The sequence below is a fragment of the Aulonocara stuartgranti genome, assembly GCF_965226115.1.
Source record: "Aulonocara stuartgranti genome assembly, chromosome: 1".
Lineage (NCBI taxonomy): Eukaryota > Metazoa > Chordata > Actinopteri > Cichliformes > Cichlidae > Aulonocara > Aulonocara stuartgranti.
The window spans coordinates 10,385,701-10,408,836 of NC_138939.1; the positions used below are offsets into that span (position 1 = coordinate 10,385,701).

At 38.0% G+C, this 23,136-nt stretch overlaps 2 protein-coding genes and 1 long non-coding RNA gene across 5 annotated transcripts in view; 2 read left to right on the forward strand and 1 right to left on the reverse strand.

Moving 5' to 3' along the window:
- The window catches only part of lpcat2 (lysophosphatidylcholine acyltransferase 2), a 9,733-nt gene extending 7,781 nt beyond the window's left edge, over positions 1 to 1,952 (forward strand). Inside the window, exon 14 of the mRNA XM_082555109.1 lies at positions 340 to 1,952. Within this exon, the coding sequence (XP_082411235.1) occupies positions 340 to 518 (179 nt within the window). The 3' untranslated portion in view covers positions 519 to 1,952. The remainder of the gene's footprint in view (positions 1 to 339) is intronic.
- Positions 1 to 7,589, reverse strand: part of LOC309719248 — a 23,407-nt gene extending 15,818 nt beyond the window's left edge. The window contains exons 1-2 of the long non-coding RNA XR_014280173.1: positions 7,576 to 7,589; positions 6,157 to 6,187 (exon numbers count right to left, since the gene is read on the reverse strand). This is a non-coding gene — a long non-coding RNA (uncharacterized lncRNA). The remainder of the gene's footprint in view (positions 1 to 6,156; positions 6,188 to 7,575) is intronic.
- Positions 6,408 to 23,136, forward strand: part of slc6a2 (solute carrier family 6 member 2) — a 28,585-nt gene continuing 11,856 nt past the window's right edge. Inside the window, exons 1-7 of one of the 3 annotated variants that reach the window (XM_082554810.1) lie at positions 6,408 to 7,139; positions 7,554 to 8,031; positions 9,120 to 9,251; positions 12,662 to 12,890; positions 19,730 to 19,868; positions 20,046 to 20,180; positions 20,796 to 20,899. In XM_082554810.1, coding sequence (XP_082410936.1) covers positions 7,734 to 8,031; positions 9,120 to 9,251; positions 12,662 to 12,890; positions 19,730 to 19,868; positions 20,046 to 20,180; positions 20,796 to 20,899 — 1,037 coding nt within the window. In that variant the 5' untranslated portion in view covers positions 6,408 to 7,139; positions 7,554 to 7,733. The other 2 variants (XM_082554811.1, XM_082554812.1) reach the window with 2 other exon arrangements.

Here is a 23,136-nt window from a genome sequence, read left to right on the forward strand (position 1 = left end):
GTAAGTAGAATCTAATTGAAGAGAAAAGCCTAATGCAAAGCTCCCGTTATGTCTTGTGGCCTCTTATTTGATTCCTGGTGATATTTTGTCAAGAAAATGTTAAATAAATAAAATAATAATAACAATAATAATGGATTGCATTTATATAGCGCTTTTCGAGACCCTCAAAGCGCTTTACAATTCCACTATTCATTCACTCTCACATTCACACACTGGTGGAGGCAAGCTACAGTTGTAGCCACAGCTGCCCTGGGTCAGACTGACTAAATTGTTCAAAAAATAGTTCATTATTATTGTGTGTACAGCACTCTGTAGTTTTTCTCTGTTCTGATTCTTTAGATGAATTTCAAGAATTTGCTGCAACCCATCCTGAGTATGCCAAGCTCTTCACCACCTATCTGGAACTTCAGAGATATCAAGCTATCCAAGAAGCAAACCCAGGTGATCTGGAACTTGCTGGTCAGCCCAGTTCAGGGGAAGAACCAGAGGAGAGCACATCTGACAAAAAAGATGACTAAGACAGACCATAACTGTGACTTTTATTTGACTTCACTGAAAAGAGAAATGAATACAAGGCTGTTGCAGTCTTGTCAGCATATTCAAGTCACTGCAGCAGAAATGGTCATATATGGTGAAGCGCTTGCATTTTTATAGTTTTAGAAAGCTTTGATTTTCGATTTTAGTGCCTTATAGATAAAAAGCAACTTACCCCCAAATTTTTTCTGTCAGTGTATTTTTGTGTATGCTTTGCTATGACACGAAACACAGATGGGGTGCGTCATAGCAGGACAATATGTCTGAAAACTGGTCATTGTTTTAAATAAGGTTTACACCTATTCTTCAGTCATCACTGTGGTTTTTGCTGGGTTGTTACTGACGGAGATGAGCACAGCCTTGTGCACCTTATCCTTTGTCTTTGTAATTTTTCTTTAACAGAGTGGGAAATCTTGCCAAATCAACACAAATTTTAAATGTAAGCAAAGAGTCCTTGTGCTTCTTTATTACAGTATAATTAAAGTACTGTGAGCAACCCAGATATGTTCTGTTTTAAAATTTTGTCTACAGTGAGCATAGATGCTGTGCATTACACTTTTCCCACCCTCGGTGCTCAGGGACACAGAACTTGTAACTCAGCTGTATAATTAGCCAGAAGTTTGCTTTGCATGTGTATCTATTTGCATTTCTACTGAAGATTGTTGTTGCTGAGACAGCACCACGTCTGTGCAGCTTTAAGTTTACTAAAGCAAATCAACCACTGAAAATAGGGCAATTTGTGAGCAAAAAGGCAACGGTGCTTCTACACAACAGCATATTCCAGTGGGGTATGCTTTCAGACCCGATTAACTAGAGGCATTGTTATTTATTTAGTGGGTTGTATTGCAATTATGTTTTGCTTTTTGTTAACACTGCAAAATGTTATTTTTAAAATAAAACAAGAACACAATCCTCTTTGCCATTTTTTTTTATTCATCACAGAGGAAACTTGTAATGACTTTCATAGACTTTGTTTCTATTAAGGCATAAGTGCAATAAACAGGCTACAGCTGAACTGCTGTTTTTCCAAAATCACCACAAGGTGTCAGTAGTTACCCATTGCAGTTCTGTTGTGTGTGCCTTTTTTCTTCACCCACTTGCCAATGTGAGTTAAAATACCTTGTGTCTATTTTGACTGTACCTTACTTTGATGTTGGCGCTAGACAATGAGGTTTAAACTGGGGGAGGAATTAAAGGCAGGCATGTACTGATAAAATTGGATAAATGTTGTTGTGCATGTTTGTAAGATTTACCTCATTACTGGCCAACATGGATGATTTTTTTTAAGCTATGGATATCTATAGCATGATTCAGGGGTTTTTTCTGATTACACTTGCTATGGATTTAAATGTTAAAATTATTTGAATCAGAGAAATATTTATGCAAATAAAATAACATCCTTGCATGTCTTGAAAGAATGTGTCCACTTTTATCATTTAAGAATTTGTGGAATTTTCAATTTCTAAAAAAAAAAAGATTATAATCACCTATCATTTGGTACATATTGATCTGTCAACTGATTGGTGAAACTGTTGCTTTTACGTTTACCTTACGTTTTAGCACAACTGTGTGATCCTCCTCACCTGATCTCAGCAGAGAACAACCACTAAATGCAACTTTAGTCTTAATACAATTTTGGTTACTTTGTTCTCACATCTACAGAAACACAAAAACGCACAGTCTTGCTTTATATGCACAGACAAGGCAGAAATGAGCGATGGAGAGCGGCCTCTTCATTGAAAGCCCGCTGTTACACAAACTGTGATTACCAGCTGTGATTTCCACCTTCAATTTGTTTTAACCTTTTCAAACATACAGACGCTCATTTAATTTTAATCAAAATTGATGAGGTGGCATGGAATCAATTAAATCACATTGTCGCCGCGCTTACAACAGTGTGACTCCCTCCCTACCCCCAGCTTCTGCTCTTCTCTTTGGCCACATCTCCCTCCATCCTCACACTTTCCTCTGGATGGTTCTTGTATATTGCTGTATCCATTTGAGCCATGCCTGCAGGGCAATCCTGTCGCAGTAGATTGTGGGAGAGATGTGTTGGTAATCTGATTTGGTCTCCTCAGGACCTGAGTGAGTGATCAGCCTCTGTGGATGCGAGCTGGACACAGGCCTCATACGGATTGGGGACTCACCGTGCCAAGCTGGAAGGAAAGGTCAAACCCGACAGGCCTCACTCCTAAATTAATGTGACTCAACTTTGGGCCTCAATTTAACCGAGCTGCCTTCTCAGGCAAAATCAGAACCAGGAATCAGTCTTGGCGGAGTTCCACTCTGCAAACTGAAATCCATCTGAAATCCATTTAGTGTATTTCAAAAAGTTTAAGGATGATTTTTATGTTGCGCTGACAGGTTTGACTTTCAGTATACAAGGCAAACACTCTAGTCCAAGCAATCCCAAATATCATGTTTTAACATCTACAAATGCTCACCATATCCAAATCCACATTTTGCTCATGTAACTCCAGAAACAACAGAATAGTCTAATTCATCTGCTTTTATGTAATATTAATAAAAAAAATATGTCTGTGAAGGTTCTCAGTCATCCAGGTCATCGTAGTCAAAGGAGCTTGCAAAGAAAAGCGTCTGGACTTCTTTAAGAAGTCTTAATAAAAAAAAACAAACGAACATGAAAAGTCCCCAGCTTTGTTATTGCAAGGATGTTTTAGGAATCTTACATAAGAGGAAGAAATCAAAATAACTTCATGTTCCTATAGAATCGACTTTCCTGATTATAAAAACAGGATACCTGGGTGTGTGTATACATAGTCGTCTGACCCTCCTTCCTATGAGTGACGAACATGGACATAAGGTTTCAAAAACACAGTATTAACGTTAGCTTACAGGTCAGAGGAGTGCACAAAAGTTCTGGCAAGAAGAGGTTGGCAAGCTGAAATGCTGGAAATGTTTGGATGAAAGTACGTAAAAGGTATTAACGCTTTTACCCCACCCAAGCTTGAAATTAGGCCTTAAAAAGATAACATGTAAGAAAAATGATAAAGGCTTTGATCTCTGGTCCACTACAAATGCTTTGTTCTTCCTGGTTGTATCAATTGTAAAGTGGAGATCTTTTCCACTGATTTGGCATGACATAATGGGCTTTCACTTTGAGATGTGCTGCATAGTTTACAAAAAAAAAAAAAACAGTCTATGAATGTTTGGCAGCATTATGGCCCTCTGTAAAGATGAACCCACTGTTTAATCTGCTGTCAGTTCAGCTGTACTAAAGCCAGCTGGAAAGGCTGAACGTGATACAGGTGCTGGGTTCAACTGTAGCTCAGTGTAAATGTTTAATTTAATTCTTTTGGATGGTTTCCTCTCTAGACGCTGGTATTTTGATTTAATACATTTTTACTGCGATCGGTGCACTCATTAGTACACACCTTCACAGCTCACATGTTGGACCACCCTTGACTTTTGCTAGCTTAAGCTTAGCAGTCTTTCTCCTACAGCTCTTCAGGGAGTTCCTCCAAATTTCATTGTTACATTTCCTTATCACACCAGATGACACCTTGTTGATTTTCATTCTCCTATTATTCTCTCAGAAAAGTGATTGCGCCTCATTTCCTGTGTAGTGGTTTATAGAAACAGTGAAGGGCTCGGTGAGGGCAAGGTTCGGGGAACCTTATAAAACATCAGTTATCCAGCGCCAGTATCTGCAGTGAAAGTTTATTTTCTTGCTCAGTGTTTAGGGTGTTTTACATCTCTGTCTGATTTCCAGATGGTTCTGTGAATGAAGGGCAACAACTTTTCCTGCGTAATAGTCGAGGATGGGTCAGCATGAGGTTGAAATAAAGAAATGTGTCTTTTATTTGCCAGTGAGACTGGCCAACAAAGGTGTGAAAGTGTTTCTATTTTTCAAACAAACCCCAAATAATGCCTAGATCAGTGGTTCTTAACCCGGGTTCGATCGAACCCTAGGGGTTCAGTGAGTCAGTCTCAGGGGTTCAGCAGAGCCTCCACCGTGACATGCACGGCTCATTTTGTGCACCAATAAAAAAACATATCTATGTCTTGAATTTGAAAAAAATCATTTTTTTATTTTTCACTAAAGAGGGGTTCAGTGAATGCGCATATGAAACTGGTGGGGTTCGGTGCCTCCAACAAGGTTAAGAACCACTGGCCTAGACACTCATTTTCTTCCTCTTTTTCCTACTTGATTCCTATTGCCAACAAAACTTGATCATGCGTTACAGTGTTTACAACAGTTTCACAATATGTATTTATGGTTACATCATAGAAAAGTAGAAGTTGGAGGATGGAAATTGAAATGTGTCTCTTAGAGGAGATGTTAGTGCAGTCTGATTCTAATCTATAATTTGAAATTTTATGTAAGACTTCCTGATCAACTGTAGCCTTTTTTCAAACCATAATCATGTCAATCAGCATGCTATTAGGCTTCCCCTTTCAGGCCAATGATTACTACCCACAACTGAAGGGTTGAAAGGATGTGACCAACTGAAAGATAAAAGTCTTTTTGATATACTGATGAGGACTGATGGAGGACTTTTTAGAGACAATGGCATTCTTACAGATTTTCTTTTGTGTGTACGTGTTGGCTGAAGCTCTCTTTACTAGTCTGCAAGTTTGGATTGTCTTAGGCATATTTTAAGGATGTGCTGTGTGCTGCTCGGAACATGGCTCTCTGTCCCCAGACATCTGACTCAAACTGCTGTTTCACTCACCAAATGTATACAGCAAGAAGGAAAAAGACTTAACATTGCTGAAGTAGTTAAATCTTTGCAGATACTACTAAAGCCTAGAGGGGAAAATTTAATGACACTCCTCCCTTAGTGAGGCCTGGAGAGATTTAAAACAGAGAGCTTTAAAGGGGCAGCAGAACAAAACAAACCCACTCAGTACTAATACCATGAACTGATTGCCATGTAGTAAAGACCTGGTAAGTTAAGTCTGCGGAATGACCACGTAAGAATTGCATTTTTGTTTTTATGTGTAAGGGCAAAGGTCCTTTACGTTAAAATTGTGGCCTATGGATTTACAGAATAGCCTGAAAGTCTCATTTAAGCTGTGTCATATGTGTCTGTTTTGAACTTAATTATAAGGTAAGACAGAAAGGTATATATTTGTCATTATATTTATAATATTACCAAGACTGAAACTATTAAGTAGAATAGGTGCATATGGCATTGTATGGAAAGAAATGTTTGTGTGGTTTTAAAGGGCATTAGAAGGGAAAAGTCTTTGCTTTGCCCCTAACTAAATGTTCAGGTTAATTCTAGAGGGTCATGCTGTGGCAGCTGAGAGATTGCCTCTCCGTTTATTACAGTTTAAGCCTAAGGTCAATCAGGAAGAATCCAAATCTTAAGAGAAAAAGAAGACTGAGGAAAAAGTGGAGGATAGAAGAGGACTTAAAAACTCCATGGATACAGCATGATTAGGGTTATAGACTGATTTGCCCATTCCCAGTATTTGACCTGCATTATGCACCTGCACAGCAAAAAACTGTGAGGACTATTACCTTTAAAATAAATGTGCTATTGTATAATATTTAAGATGACTGAAAATTTGAAGGAACACACTTGTTGAAGGTACATCATAACAAAACGCAGTACATGCAATTTAGCTGATTATGGTCAATTTTATTCTTACCTAGAGATGTCATTTTCAAATGTAACTGGCACTGCAAAATAAAGTGCAAAAGAATAGAAGTAATTCAGAAGAAAAGGGCAGTAATAACACATTATCCTACCTTGTTACCTGGTCCTTTGTCTTACCATCACTGCAGTTATTCAATCTTCACAAACAAAACGCCTCCAACCAGCCCTGTTAGGGTTTTTTAAAACAAGCACTGGAGAGCAAAGAGGACATTCATTGACTTTAATGGGATGAACTGATCAACCATATCTAATAGAAATCATTGCCCCTGGCAAAAGCTGCTTTAGAATTGAATTACACATGGGACACAATGCTTTTATGGCTTCTTAGAAAACTGTAATTCAATCTGTTTAGTGCAGAGAAGAAACAGATAAAGTCCAAATGAAAACATTAAAAAAAGTTTTGGTGTATGTGAAATTTACGTGCTATAAAAACATGAAGGTAAAGCGATCATATGTCTCTTGGACAACGTTAAATCCAAACACCAAGTAGAAATGCACATAGGCCTACATGCGCTATCGTTTTACCCCATTCTTGACACGGAAAACTTAAACATCAAATAAATCAACATATTCTAACAAGTTTGTGCTGTGTACGTTTTGTGTGTTTGTTTTTCTCACATACTTGATTTATAGAAAAAGCAATGCTTCGTATAAGTTCGTACAAGTTTCGTTCCAGGTGGAACAATCTTACCACGACTGTACAGTCGGATGTAGGCGTGCAGATTTATGGAAACTTGAGCTATGACAAGCCAAAAAAAAAAAAAAAAAAAGTCGACATCAAACTGGAGAGAAAGCGTTCAATTATGAAATATCACGTGGAAGGGAGAGGGGAAAGCGATTTAAAAGCTCGCATTTTATATCGTCTCTGCTGGAGAAGGCGAGCCTTAAAGTTCCTTCAGAATGGGCAGTCTTCCCTCAGAAGCATCTGGACAACAACAGTATCGGGTCATAGAGTCGTGTCCTTAACTTTACCAAGTATGGGGGGAAGCCTTTTATTTGCAGGACTTTAAATTGCGTTAGCAACAATGGCATTCAACCATTTATCTTTTTTTAAATTATCCTTATGATTAATGTTTTAGGTAATTGTTAAGTAGATTGTTCAGCGCACAATGCGCTCAGTGCGCGCTGTGACGTAGAGAGGATTTTACTCTGAAGTATGCTTCACTTGTCGCCTCGTATTCCTCACTACATCAGATTCCACAGGCATTTTCCTTAATGGTTTACTAATAATAGTAACTCGGATTCAGTAGGTCTGTTTCCTACAGGACGAATAACGTCGCTTTTTCCATCTTCGCAGTTCTAAGAAGTTTCCCGCTGTGCGTAACTGAAACTTTACGCACAAACACCAAATCTCTCTAAACTCTTTTTTTTCTTTTCCCTTCTTTTCAGCCCATGTACACGGGAGTATCACCTGTAGTGTCGGCGGAGAACACTTGCGTATCCGCTTTTTGCCGGCGGGATAGCGGTCCTTATTCAAGCGCACCGACCCAGACCGTTAACTCCACCAGAACCCGCAGGGGGCCGTGAGAGCGCCGCGCCAGCGTGTGCTTCGTACTCACTGCAGAGAAGATGAATATCCAGGTTATGCCAGAGCACAAGCTCTCATCGGTTGCCCCAATGAAACAGTGCAATGTGGAGAAAAAAGAGGTAGAACTGATTCTAGTGAAGGATCAGAACGGCGTCCAGTACACAAATTCCTCGATCATTCCCACCAATGGTTGTCGCGTAGGTCCACCCGGATCCTCCTCCGAGGACAACCGAGAAACTTGGGGCAAGAAAATAGACTTTCTCCTGTCGGTTATTGGCTTCGCGGTGGACCTGGCTAATGTCTGGAGATTTCCTTACTTGTGCTACAAAAATGGAGGGGGTGAGTATGTGGCCTCTGTTTCTAATACGAGTGTATATAAAGATGCTTATTTATTTTTTTAATTACCAGACTGATTCTGTCACTAAATAGTCGTAATGTAACGGCAAAGATAGCGGACAGCGAAAATGAACTACAAATTACCCTAGGTGCCCTTAGTAAAATTTTCTTCTGTACTGGTGTTCCTTTATTGATGAGGATGAGGATGATGATGAGACGTGTGTGTAAAGTGTGTGTAAATCTGTTTTTATTTTATTTTATTTTATTATTTATAAAAATAAATTTATGTTTATTTCCTAAGCAAATAAAGTAAATATCCTTTAATTAACTAAATGAGCTGATGACAAGACATGAAATTAATGATTTGAAACTGTCAGATAAATAATGGAAAGTGACGAAAAATTAAAGTGGCTTGTGGCTCCTCATAAATTCTGGGGACAAGATAATCAACTTAAAATATATATTTTTTCAAATGTACTTAATAGCTTTAGCCAATGTATGTAAACTGGACTTTAATGGACTATGGATTGTTAACAAAACTACCAAACACTGCATTGATGCTATACAGCAGTGAGAGAAAAAAAGTACAGTGTGTGGTTAAATAAACAAAGGAATTTAAAACAAAGTGGTGTTTTACTTTCAACACTAATGACAACAGAGTGCTCACTAGAAGGTGCGCCCTATATGTTTGTCTGCATATGCATTCACAAAAACATGTTGTGGTCTGTGTTCACAGTGGTCACCTCTACCGCCAACCTGTCAATCATATAGGCCCTCAGCAAAATGTATTCATTACTGTGAATAATGTGTCAGTTGTGATGGACAATGTCAAGAACAATTCAATTGTGAGAGGTTGTTTCCATTTTGGTGGGTGTGCTACTGAGGCACAGCATGAAAATAGCCATGAGCCATCCCACTTCTATGTTATAGTGTGCTGCTTTTACAAGTATGTTATGGTTTGTGGCCCCTACCACTTCCTTTCTCCTTTTCTTTTTGAATATTGTGTTTTGTTTGGCACTTATTTCACTATCAGGCACCCTTGTTAGTTTTTTTTTTTTAATATTTAATTGATATTATTTCTCTCCTTCCAGGTGCCTTTTTGATTCCCTATATTCTTTTCCTGTTCATTGCCGGGATGCCATTGTTCTACATGGAGCTTGCCTTAGGCCAATATAACAGAGAAGGAGCAGCTACGGTTTGGAAAATATGCCCCGTCTTTAAAGGTGAACTGTGACACACCCAAACACAGAGACACTCTACATTTACCTGCACAGCCATGTATGTCTATATACTTCACCCTTCACTGATCTCCTAATCTGTGTACCTGCTTTGGTCATGTTGTTTTTGCTTCTGTTCAGTGTCTTGCCCTTTAATTTTGTCCATCTGTTCTTGTCCTTTCGCCCTCAGAGGTGCATAGTGTCACTTTAAACTAGTGTCTGTCACATTGGCTCTTTCATCTCTCTGTATTTTCTTTAATCCCTCACCTATTGTACTTCCAACCTTGCAGCCTTCTGCAAATGTCAACTTTCCACGAGTGAAACAAAACCACACTAGGCCAATGTTAACAGTACGCTAAGGAAAATAGATGATTACAATTTAATCACTCATATTCGACAGAAGAACACTGAAACAACTCCAATAAAACCCAGTCTATTTTAGATTTACAGAAAAGGACAGTGACCTCACTGGAGTTTACAGCTAGCTTAAAACCTTTAATTTATTACCACCAAAATGACAAGTGCTTTTCATATTATGTAAACCAACTGTAGCCGCTCAGAATATTTAGATATTTTGTCAGAATAAGAGTGAATTGTTTTTCTCTCCTTGTATTTTTTTTCCCAAAGTCTTGCCCTCCATATTTTCGCTGGCACTGATTCCCTACTGTTATCTTCATGAGGATAACTGACTGCCAATATGTGCCAAAATCTTCAGATGCTGATTTCAACAGCTCTTTGCAAAGCAAAATTCTGCAATGGTATTACAACACAGTTAAAAAAAATCAGCAGGAGTGCAGAAAACATGTGGATAGTTACTAGAGCTGGGCGATATATCGAGTTTTTAAAACATATCGATATATTTTTATACGAGATATAAGATGTGACAATATCCTTTATATCGATATAGTCTATGTTACGTTATAATTATAGTTGTGGAGCCGCAAGTTTGCCTCTCTTTCGTCCACTTTTGTCTCTACGCAACGTTACTCCGCCTCGCCTTCACTGAAGACAACTCCCCCTCCTCCCCCATCGCTTCACGTGCAGGCAGCGACAAGACGGACACGGCAAATCTCCGTTAACGAGTTACTGCGCATCGCCCCATGCGTGGGGCTGGACGGCGTCAACGTGCTAACGAGCTAAACATGCTAACGAGCTAACAGCGCTAACCCTAAAATCCTTTCATTCTCTCAAAAGTTGATAGCGCGCCTTATGTATGAATTCTGGTTGTGCTTGATGGCCGCGAACCGATTTTATGTAGTACACGGCGCTCAGCAATCTGTCAAAAATGTTTGAGTACGACTTTGGTAAGCTACGGAGCTGCACCGCTTGATAGATTGTCGGCGCATTACGGCTACCGAAGAGCTTCGCGGAGTGATATGTACTGTGCATCAACGTAATATTACCGTATTGTGTGTGTATAAGGACCATAAATGGCACCTGTAAGAGACGTGGTTATGAAGCGGATTTCAAACTCCAGGCTATCAGTCACACAGTAAAACTTGGGAACAGAGCAGCTGTGAAATCTGTCTTTGTTATTACGCTCAGCGTCTTTTAGTTTACATTTTGACTGCACAATTGTGAGCTCTTTGTTTAGCACAAAAACAACCTTGTTTTCTTTTATTTATGGAGCATTATTATTTAATGAATTCTCATAATTTAATTTTGAGTAATTTTTCATGTACATCTGTGCTGTATGTTAATAAAAGTGCCTGTGTGACATCTGGGACACAGCTTTGACTAAGAACTCTCTTTTTGTTCTTACTTTATGGCTTAAAAAAAAAAATCGAGATATATATCTTATATCGCCATCCAGCTAAAAAATATCGAGATATGAATTTTGGGTCATATCGCCCAGCCCTAATAGTTACTACCTAAAAACAAAACAGATCTACAGCGTGCAATAGAATGTTATAGTCTGAATAGCTAGTGGACACTGTTTGGCCACACATTTTCATAGATTATAGGCCTTGTACTAAAGTTTGTATGCTCTCTTTTGCAATCTAACAGTGAAAGAACCACTGTTAGGCTAAGTCCATCACTATTACCTGCATCAATAAATTATCTTCTGCATCTTCATAGCAACAACTCAGGGTAGCAACATGTTGCTACTCTGCCACATGTTATTATGTATCTTACTGTTCAGTGAGGTAGGTTGTTGCTTTCATATAATGTTTATACAAGCTACTCCATGTTCATATATTGTTGTAACTCTAGTGTCAGAAGCTTTAGAACTTTGTTTTACAATACTCATACACATGACTTACACTTGTGCTCCTGGCAGACTTTAAATATTAGTAGACTAGTGTGCACCTGATGACTTAGACCAGGGGTCCCCAATCCCAGTCCACAAGGGCCGGTGTCCCTGCAGCTTTTAGATGTGTCCTTGATCCATCACAGCTGATTTAAATGGATAAATTACCTCCTCAACATGTCTTGAAGTTCTCCAGAGGCCTGGTAATGAGCTAATCATGTGATTCAGGTGTGTTGACCCAGGGTGAGATCTAAAACCTGCAGGGACACCGGCCCTCGTGGACTGAGATTGGGGACCCCTGACTTAGACAATGAAATATGTAGGAGAATAAAACTAATCAACTGAGAAGAAACCTAATCTTTTTTTAATCACGACTTATGCAACCAATAACTGTTTAAACTTCATTTGACAAAATGTACAAAAAAAGTTAGTATAAAAACTTGAAAAGTTTAACAATAAAGGAGGTATTACAACGTGTATCTTAAAAAAACGCCAGAGAAGTCCCTCTGTCTCCACTGTTAAAACAGCACCAGTCACTGCTTTTGTTGGCTTTTGTGCTAAGGCGGATTTGTTTTTTTTCCTGCGTAGAATGAGTGGGTGATGGGTTTATGGGCTTCTCTGCTTCATGCAAGGACATTACATTCCAGAGTAGGCAAAATAACCCACCCAGAATCCATGAAAATATAGTGGATATATTTGTGTGTGTGTGTGTGTGTGTGTGTGTGTGTGTGTGTGTGTGTGTGTGTGTGTGTGTGTGTGTGTGTGTGTGTGGACAGTATTTCTGTTTTCAAAATACTGGTAAATTTTCAGATATGTGTATTTACCATTTACTACAGTCCCAATGAAAAAATATAGGTGCAGGTCATGGTAATGGCGAAACGATAAAACAAAAACTTGTTCCCATGTCTGCAACCTCTAGTGCTTATTTGCCTGTGTTACCCATTGTTTGTTGATTATATCGCTTTCTCTTGAGTAATGGGTGAACTCCACCTCATTTTCCATAGTTTATTTATTATACCTCCAGCTTTATACACTTATTTTTACAAATTATCTTGAAAAAAACCACATTGGAGTGTTTTTTAAAAAGAACTTGACAACTGCATGAATTCCATATTGTGAGAATAAGCCGTAATTTCTTTCTCATTAATAACCCAATGTTCCTTAGGTGTGGGCTACACTGTGATTCTCATAGCCCTGTATGTTGGCTTCTACTACAATGTCATCATTGCTTGGTCACTCCACTACCTGTTCTCCTCCATGACTACTGAGCTGCCATGGCTCAAATGTGGGAACAGCTGGAATAGTGTGAACTGCACTGAATTCAATGGATCTCTTCCTGATAATAGCACATCATACGCCAAGAACAAGAATACACCGGCAGCAGAATACTATGAGTAAGTGATTTCTGAAATTAATTTGTCAGACAATAAACTATTTAGAGTACTGGATTTTAACAAAAATGAAAACTGGCAGATTTTTTAAATTCAAAGCAAAGGAACATCCTAGCATCTAGCTTTTTTGATGAGTGACAAAATCATTAGATTAAAAACCAGAAGCATGTCTACATCTGTTTTTTAGTAAAACTCTTATGAAAATCTGAAGGCTAAATGTATATTGAGTATATCGTGTAAATGAAATAGTAAATCAGTAAATAGTAAACGTAAAAAATGTAGTGATCTTCATCACAGTATTGTATATAAATGGGTTTTTTTTTAATTGATGACAGTGCTTTGACCTGCTTAAACAGGAACTTGCTGTCTTCATAAGACAGTGTTTAAATGTTTTGTTCATTCAAAACTCAAGTATTTGTTTTTTTTGTATTGTTACTTTATTAGATGCAATTAGCCTGAGTCAGTAAACTGAATACAGTATAATAATTTACATTTTAACTATGACATACTGAAGTGAAGCATTCTAGTTTTGAAGTTGTTCTCACAATAACATTAGAATAACATATGCACCTGGCTAAAATAACCCAAGTAATACTTCTAGAGGGAAACTACCAGTTATGGAAACAGAAGTAGAAGACTTCAAAATTGTCCAGCTATAAATGTTTCCACTGTAAAAGGCTTAAACATAAAAAGTTGAAATGCACTCTTTGAAGTGAATGAAAACACTCCATCTGTTTATACTTCAAAGACAGCCAGTTCTTCCCCAGCTTCTGTGAAGACTGACTGTGCAGTCCAGAGGAAGTCTGTGAAATGATTTGGACAATACAAGGGACACATGCTAAGCATGACGCACAGAATACATTGACAGTGCACCACAGCCAATGAGCTTTTCAAGATTTTTCACTCCCATTCGGCTGAGCATGTATGTTTATTTAATCAGTATATATAGTTATCTTTCAAACTTCAGGAACCCTTAAACTTGATTTGTTTTAGGTACCAAATACTTTTTATTTAACACAAAGAGGTCAGTATTCACATGCAGGCTCTAACCTTTTGGATTACGTCAGATCCTCAAAGAAGTGATGCAATATTACTTAAAGCATAGACAGGATCCATAAAACCACATCTCAGAATATATATTCCTCATGTATTATTGAGCTTCATTCACAGACAACAATGGGGTACTTTAAGACAGATCTCGCACTGCAGGGGACAATAAATCCTCCTGCTTACAGCTAGCTTTGAACACAGGAGCAATGCCAAAGCACAGCATGAGGAAGGCCAACTGAGTCAACAGTTCTCTTGCTTCACCTTTTGAGCTTAGTTTGTAACACGAAGTTAGTGTGTATCAAAGTTCAACAGTAAAACAAACTGTAAAATATAATGCCTTCAAAAAACGGGTTGTACTTTACATGGTTTACCAACCTAAGTGCCAAATACAGCATTTCAGTGCAGTACATTATAGGCAGAAGACAGCAAGCGTGTACACATATTGTCAACCAATTAAACTGATATGACAAATATTTTAGGAAGTAGCTGTCAGTTGATTATTCTTTGGTGTAGGGTCTAATGATCCTATACCAGCTTGTTTATTGGTTGTTTTCAACCAAAATTTAAAAAAGCCTGATTATTGATACAGCCTTTGTACCCTCAGAGTAACACTAAAATATCTGACAAAGACCTAAAAAGTGTTTAATAATAACTCATTTGAGGTTTTTCACCTCACTGTTACCTTTCCTGCAAACATCTGATGGGATTTTATTATAGCATAAAATAATGATTTCTAACTATTGTTAATTTTGAATAAAATTCAATGGAATTTTATTCAATGGAAGTTTATTCCACTGAATTCTTCTAGAACCAAGTCTTTCCATTTGACAGCTATCTTGCCAATGGCTCAAATCAGATTGTGGACACAATTAAACTATCTGGCTTATGAGATCATTGAACCAAGACCATGTGATTCATGTTATGTTACTAAAGCAAAAAAAGGAGAAAAGAAAGTATACTTGCGTACATTCTTAGTATGTTAAAAAATAGAGCTAGGTTTCTGTAACTACATAAGTGAAAATGTGGTGAACCTCTATTGCATCAGTCGATCAACAAGAATTTCCTCTTTTGGCTTTTGACTGGCTCTTTATAGATAGAGGTGAGACAACCAATTCTGTTGCATGGATTGCAGTTTTCTCATAGATTTGTATTATTTTGAATGATGTCCCTGATGATGTCCTTTTTAAAAAAAAATCTTTTTCCACTTCTTTTATATCAAGTCAGTTGAGAGGAAGAGCTTTTACATTACATATACAGCAAACATACACTATGGCTGACCTGGCCTTATATAGGTGATATCAAAGTAAATTTTAAATCATGTAAAAGGGTTTAGCTTGGAAGACGTCAGCTGCAGGAGTCACGTAAGGACAGCCAAAAACATGATCTCTGCCAAAAAATCTGACCTGGGGAAAAGAGATTTGCTGGGCACTCCTCTGTGATTAATATGATAACTTTTACAGTATCAGATCAAAGAAACCTTCCAAACGTTAAATACCCAGATCACTGAATCATTTCAATTACCATGAAACATAGTATCTTTGCTGTCTCATTGCTTAAAGCCATACATGTCAAAAAACCACCGGCTTTCACTTAATATTTAGTCTAATAGTTTGCTTCAAAGTACTTTTGAAATGGCTAAACTGCTTTGGGAAACCTTACACAATTCTAAATTGTATTTCTGTAATTTCTTAATAAAATAACATAATGACTAGGCTTTGTTTACAAAAAACAAACTTGTAAGAAATATAAAACTCTTTTCCATCTGGTCTGTGCTGTAATTTGGTTTTTTAAGCTTTCAGTAATATTACAGTATGATTCCTCTTATAACAACAATTTCCGGTCTCTACCAACTCCTGAAACAAATATCTGACACATTAGATGTGATTCTATACTTTTTTGCTAGCTATATAATACTAACTGTGAAAAGTGAACCAAAGTAATAAAATGAAACAGAGCTGAAAAATTAGTGGATTCTTTCAGTTGATTTAAAATAAGAGCCAGCATCCAATGATACATTGTATGTTGTGTGTCTACACTACTTCACACAATCCAGTTTTCTTCTTAATTCACTTTTGTTTTTTTGTCTTATATTTGTTGTTCCCAGGTACTAAAGCTTTGGGCACACACTAGGCTCCATCCTTAAGTCTCCCTGATGACAAGTGTAATCAGACATGATTCATTAGATCTGATTAAAGACAGATTCTGTAAAAAAACATGTTCCATGTTTTCCTCCTGTCAGAGTATATTATTAACATAAATGATGAGCTTATCAACCAAAGTTACAACTAGAAATATTTTTTTAAGTCAGCAACACTAACTCCTTTCATTATCGTACACAATATCTATTCTCTACGGATCTAGCCTGAAAGCAATCACATCTGATGTTATGTCAAGGATAACTAGACTTGATAAATAGCTCTCATTTGAACTAAAATATCTAATTTCACAGACACTTGAAGAAACTGTCTTTGCTTCTGCCGCACACATGAATTTAACATTTGTTGAAATAATTGTTCCAATCACATGTAATTTATTAAATAAAGCAGATTAAAATTACATAGAGGTGTAACTTGACACTCAGGACTTTGGTCCTGAGTATACAGAGATGAGTAATGGTAACAGTGAGTGTTGGGATAGCAGAACAACTGGCTTAGTGAGTGACGATTAGACTAAATGTGTTTAGAGTAACTCGGCCAAAGGGGCCTGGATTTATGTTATAGTGCGCATGTACTGGCAGTGCTTTAGCAATGCTATCAGATGAGCAAGGAGGCTCTGGGGCATTACAGCATAACACTAAGACGAGGCCTACAGGCCAGAGCAGAGACTCTCAGCTCCTCTCCTCAAATAAACTGATGTCTTCACACGAGCATCTTCTTCCCCAAAGACCATATAGCTTTGAATACATTATCTGAAAAAGATCAGCAAATGTCTGTCTCTGAACAGTCTTCAGTTTGCATGTCCTTGAGGATACTTGTGTCGGGCTGTTGTGTAAGCAACCTGAATATCAGATCCAAATCCAGTTCCACTGCTTATCAGCCCATAACATTGCATGCCAATTGAATTTTATCTTTCTTGAGGAAAGTCTTAGGGCAAATGTGAAAGGAACAAAAGTGCTTTTAAATGTTTAACTGCACGATAATGATATCCAATTAAAATCAAACCAACTCCCAGTACTTATCAGCTCTGGAGCAACATCTAACAATTTATAATATCATGACCTGGCTTGTTTTTGGGTTGTTGCCCATCACAAGCGCTCATTGGGACAGGCTGATCTCTTGGGGTCCATGGATGCAGAATCCTAAATTGATGCTTTGGAAAGCATTTTTCATGCATTCCAACAACCGCCTCCTTTCACAGTGCTTTTGAGTAGATCTAAACATTTTATTATTATCCATCCATCCATTCTCTTCCGCTTATCCTTTTCAGGGTCGCGGGGGGCGCTGGAGCCTATCCCAGCTGTCATAGGGCGAGAGGCAGGGTACACCCTGGACAGGTCGCCAGTCTGTCGCAGGGCTAACACACAGGGACAGACAACCATTCGCACTCACATTCACTCTCACATTCACACCTAGTGGCAATTTGGATTATCCAATTAACCTATCCCCACAAGTTGCATGTCTTTGGACGGTGGGAGGAAGCCGGAGTACCCGGAGAGAACCCACGCAAACACGGGGAGAACATGCAAACTCCACACAGAAAGACCCCGGCCTGATGGTGGAATTGAACTCAGGACCTTCTTGCTGTGCGGCAACAGTGCTAACCACCGTGCCACCGTGCTGCCCATTTTATTATTATTATTTTATAATTATTATTATTATTATTACTATTATTTTAAATAAATTCCAGATGTTGCAACCACACCTAAAAACAGCAAAACCAGCATTTCATTTATCTGTTATCTTAATCTAAAGAGAAAATCATACTATTTTCTATACTCTTCAGCCAAACTGTAGATATTTCTTAGTAATAGTAATGAATAACTGTATAAAAACAGATATTCATTATGTCTGTGTTGGTTCTCATTCATTCAGGTCATGGTAGTCTAAGGAGCTTGGAAGAAAGCGACTGGACTTCTTTACCTAAAGATCTTTAAAAAAAAATTCACTCACTTTCTTTTCAAGCTCCTTAGAAGACATTCATAATCAATCCAACATTATGTGGCACTTTGAAACTTTTAAAAGTAAAAATTTCTATTTGGTTAACAATAAAAGAAAGATCTCATGAGTTTATCCATCTATGACCAGTGTGTAGTCTTATAATCTTTGCCCAAAATTAATTTGATCATCAAGAAAAGTCACTGTAAAGATTCAGAAGAAAATGCACTCATGAAGACATTGTTATCTCATTTAATTCCTCTATAACTTAAATTTGCCAATTTTGTATTGCTTCTAAATGTGTTATGAAAGAAAAGTGATTTTTTGATGTGCTGGAAGACATGCTAATATTTTAGGATGACATATTAAGTAACCTGAAAGATGAACTTTTCACCATACAATATGTGTACAGGTTTTTCTAAGCATTGGACGCTGTGAACTTCCTTCCCATTACTCTAGAGCAAACATTCAAAGAATGGCCTAGCAGATGAAAACAATATTTACTGTAGATAGGGAAGGAAGAGATACCATTTGTCTGTCTTTGTTTCATTATGTCATAACACTGCACTTGAATCTTTGAACCACGACCTTTAATCTTACAGTAGCATTTTGCTTGAGGAATAGCCTTATAAAAGTAGAACAATGCCATAGGTCTTTATTGACAGTTTCAAAGCATTTGTGTGCAGTTGGGTGACAAAGGAAAGCAGTTAATTCACTTCGAAAGCCTGGAAGCTAGATGCGTTTTCATCCAATTTCAAACAACTTTCATCCCTTAAATTTACTGTCAGAGCCGGGCAGGCCGAAGTGTTTGAGGTGTGGACCCAAAAGCAGACACTGGAGAGAAAAACTAAGTATAACAAAAAGCAAGCTGTTTTTTAATGCTGATATCAAAACAAAAAACAAGGCAAAGAGAGCTTAGAAAAAATTAAACTAAAACCTAAACTGGGATAAACTAGGTTTAACAATGAAAACCATGACAAGAAAACATTAACATTAAACTGAACAGAAGCATAAAATAATCCTGGGACCTGATGTGACATGATCTAAGGCGAACAGACGAAACAACGCTGAACAGAGGGAGACAGAGGACTTAAATACACAGAAGGGTAATGAGGGAAGTGGAAACACCTGGGAAAACGCAGCTGACACAAATGAATCTGAATCAAAAATACAAAATAAACTCAAAATGCTGGGACACAGATCAAGCCCCCTTACATTTACAAGCCAACAATGTTAAGTGACAAACTAAGGAAACCATCAGCTACTAGTTGGAAATGTTGGGACACATTTGTCCCACAAGTTGTTTTTACCCAGGACACTTGTTAACTTACTATTTTTAAGACTACCCGAACTGTTGTAGAAAATGAATGAGCTTATTCATCAAAAAGCATGTCTGGTAAGATATAGCTTCAGTGTAAAATAAATACATAAATGAATTTAAGATGCTTTATCTGTGACAACCTATGCTAAAAGCAGTGTTACACGACAGTTTAAATTGATATATAGCACTTGTTTTTTGTATAATTTTTAATAGATATATGATTTATGGCTTTGTTATTTACCAACAATGCTGTGTAATTCTTCAAAAATAGCTTGTGAAATACTAAAAATTGTTTGAATGGAAGTATACACTGCATGAAAAGGGCAAGATAAACCCTCTTGGTGTCATGATATAATGCTATTTATCATCTTTTGCAGACGGGGTGTGTTGAATCTTCATGAAAGTAGTGGTATCGAGGACCTGGGCTGGCCTCGCTGGCAGTTGGTTTTGTGCCTGGTCGTGGTAGTCTTCATCCTGTACTTCAGCCTGTGGAAAGGTGTCAAGTCGTCCGGCAAGGTACAGCCATGGATCAACAAACAGTTTTCTTAGTTTTTTCTCAATCGTTTTATACCAAGTGGGATGATTGTTCATATCCACAGTTCATTGTATTGCACGTTTTCACTGAAAAAACGGTTCACTGAAAAAAAAGGAAAGTATGATTTCCTTTTTGTTTTCTGTTTGTTCCCTACTCAGGTGGTGTACATTACAGCTACAATGCCCTATGTGGTCCTTTTTGTGCTGCTGATCCGAGGCATAACTTTAGATGGGTCTATGGATGGCATCAAAGCTTACCTCTCTATTGACTTCAAGCGACTAAAAACTTTAGAGGTCAGAGACAGACTATGAAATTCCCTGTTTCAGTGCTATGCAGATTTACACTTTTGTGCTTTTTTCAGATGCTGAGTTGTTATTGAGTTGTTGTTAGGAGTTAGGTCATGAAACCCTCAGGTGCATTACTTAACCTGCTGCAAAAAAAAACAGTCATGTCAGTGTCTAAGTCGATTTACACAGCCCACTTTCTGAGTTACTGTTATGTAGTGGGTGGAGTATGTCATGCTTAGGGTTAAATGCTAAATTTCATTAGTGCCTCCCAGACTGAATGAATGTACAGTATATGAATGAATGTGCTCTATACACACAATCTTGAGACACAGTCTTCCACTGTCTGAGCTCATGTATGTGTGTAAGGGTTGATATTCATGTTTTGCAAAACATTTGCACAACATCCATAAATAATATACCTGACATGTTTTGTAAAATAGAGCCTGGTGTTCCTGGCTGATTAAAAAAAGGTGCAGGTAGACAATGATTTGTTTTCTCAAAGATGATATTCAGGGAAGTAATGAAAGTTAGTGTATTCACGTCAGCCTATGGCTGTGTGGCATTTTAGGTGGGAACCCTCTCTTTAGGAATTGATACATTTTCTTGTTACTTTTGGCATAGGTGTGGACTGATGCTGCAACACAGATATTCTACTCGCTGGGTGCAGGATTTGGTGTGCTCATTGCATTTTCTAGTTACAACAAATTTGACAACAACTGTTACAGGTAAAAGTTTGCATTATATTTGTGATAATCTGAAATAAGCCCACTGCAAAATTTATCCTGCTGCTTTTAAGCTGCCCTGTTTTTTCAGCTTTTAATTGGATTATGCTGCAGAGGTGATCTTAATCTGTCTAACTTACCCCAATGAACAGGTGTTAGCAGAGCAGATAAAGTACAGGCCAGGAAGAGCTGCCAAATAATAGCCAAAGGCTGTATGTTCACCGGTCTGTTTAAATGCTGCTTTTCCTCAGGAAACGTAGGAAATGTGGTTGGAGACTTGACTAATCTTTTCCACATAATTAGGTTGCAGTTGTCCTCTTACAGGGAAATGTTGTTGGCAAAACACTTTGAGTTTGACCTATGGTATATATATGTATATATATGTATATACATATATATATATATGTATATACATATATATATGTATATACATATATATATGTATATATATATATGTACATATATATATGAGACGCCCTCTAGGATGGTAGAGAATGTGAGTGTGTGTGTGTGTGTGTGTGTGTGTGTGTGTGTGTGTGTGTGTGTGTGTGTGTGTGTGTGTAGAGTGAGAAAGAGAGAAAGTTGTCTGCTTTGTGCAACAGGCAGACAACGCTTGCTTAAAAATAGCTTAAATAAGTGAATATTATTATTAACTGCTTATATTGTCAAATAAGTAGATAATAAATAATAGTCATAACAGAGGCCTCCAAGCTAAATCTTAACTACACTCTGATATATGCATTATGGAACCTGCTGTCCTGTCCTCTCTCTTTTATTCACGTTTGCTAAACCCCAAACTAGGCCTCTTTTGCCTTCCTCCTCTCATGTCCCATTTAGAAATGTGAGTGGACTGCTGGCAGGTGGAATTTGCATTATGCCCTTAGTGGCAAATGAGCAGATTTGAACTATTTGAAAGGCAGCAGCCTGGAAGAACAAGCAAAGTTGGAAAGAGTTTTGTTTGAATACCAACAGAGACAGAACACCAGCTAAATAGTGAAAATAATGATAATTAAATAATGAAATAAAAGTCCTACTAATTAAAACTTAGCCTAATAATTTTCAATTAACAAATGGAAAAGGAAGTTATTATGACAAAGAAAAACAGCTTAAAATAACAGGAAGTCTAATATCAAAACACACCAGATTCCAGTTAAAATCTAATCATGTTTGTGTAATCATTAAACTATTAATAAACTATGTTAATTCGTCTTATTAAATGAAAATTGTAGGGGATCACATACAGAGACCTGTTTAACGAGACAGATGTAAATGATTTCCCCGGGATTGTGATAAGAGAGGACCCAAATGCGGGCACTGACTTTGATGAGATGAGTGAGCTTTTCTTTATAAGTAGAGATACTACAGACAAAAGTGGAGGTGTTGAGGACAGGAACTAAGAAATAACCTAAACTGGAAAAACCTAACAAATGAAACTGAAGCCAAAACTCACAGGATGACATGCAGAGGAACACAGGGAGACTCAGGGAGACAACACAGACAAACCAGCAACAAGCACGAGAAAACACAGGGCTTACATAGTCACAGGAGATATCAGGCAATGGGGGACAGGAGGGGAACAAAGCTTGGAGAAATCAGTGCTGACAAGACAAAGAAGCAAAGCAGAATACACTAACATGAGACACAGACCTTCAAATTAAAACAGGAAGCATACAGAGACAGCCTGGAGGAAGAAAGAGAACATGAAGAAGCACATGACGGGATAAGGAAACAGAACACAAGGAGTGGGAACACGGCACCAGAACTAACATCACAATGTAAACACAGATACACAGAGGGCAAGTACACGAGGGGAACCTACTGAATACACAGGGAACTAAACAGAGAATACAGCACAGGTGTCGAACTCCAGGCCTCGAGAGCCGGTGTCCTGCTAGTTTTAGATGTGTCCTTGATCCAGCACAGCTGATTTAAATGCCTAAATTACCTCCTCAACATGTCTTGAAGTTCTCCAGAGGCCTGGTAATAAACTAATCATTTGATTCAGGTATGGTAAATGTATAGCGCTTTACTAGTCCCTAAGGACCCCAAAGCGCTTTACATAATCAGTCACCCACCCATTCAGACACTGGTGACGGCAAGCTACATTGTAGCCACAGCTGCCCTGGGGCGCACTGACAGAGGCGAGGCTGCCGAATACTGGCGCCACCGGGCCCTCTGACCACCACCAGTAGGCAACGGGTGAAGTGTCTTGCCCAAGGACACAACAACCGAGACTGTCC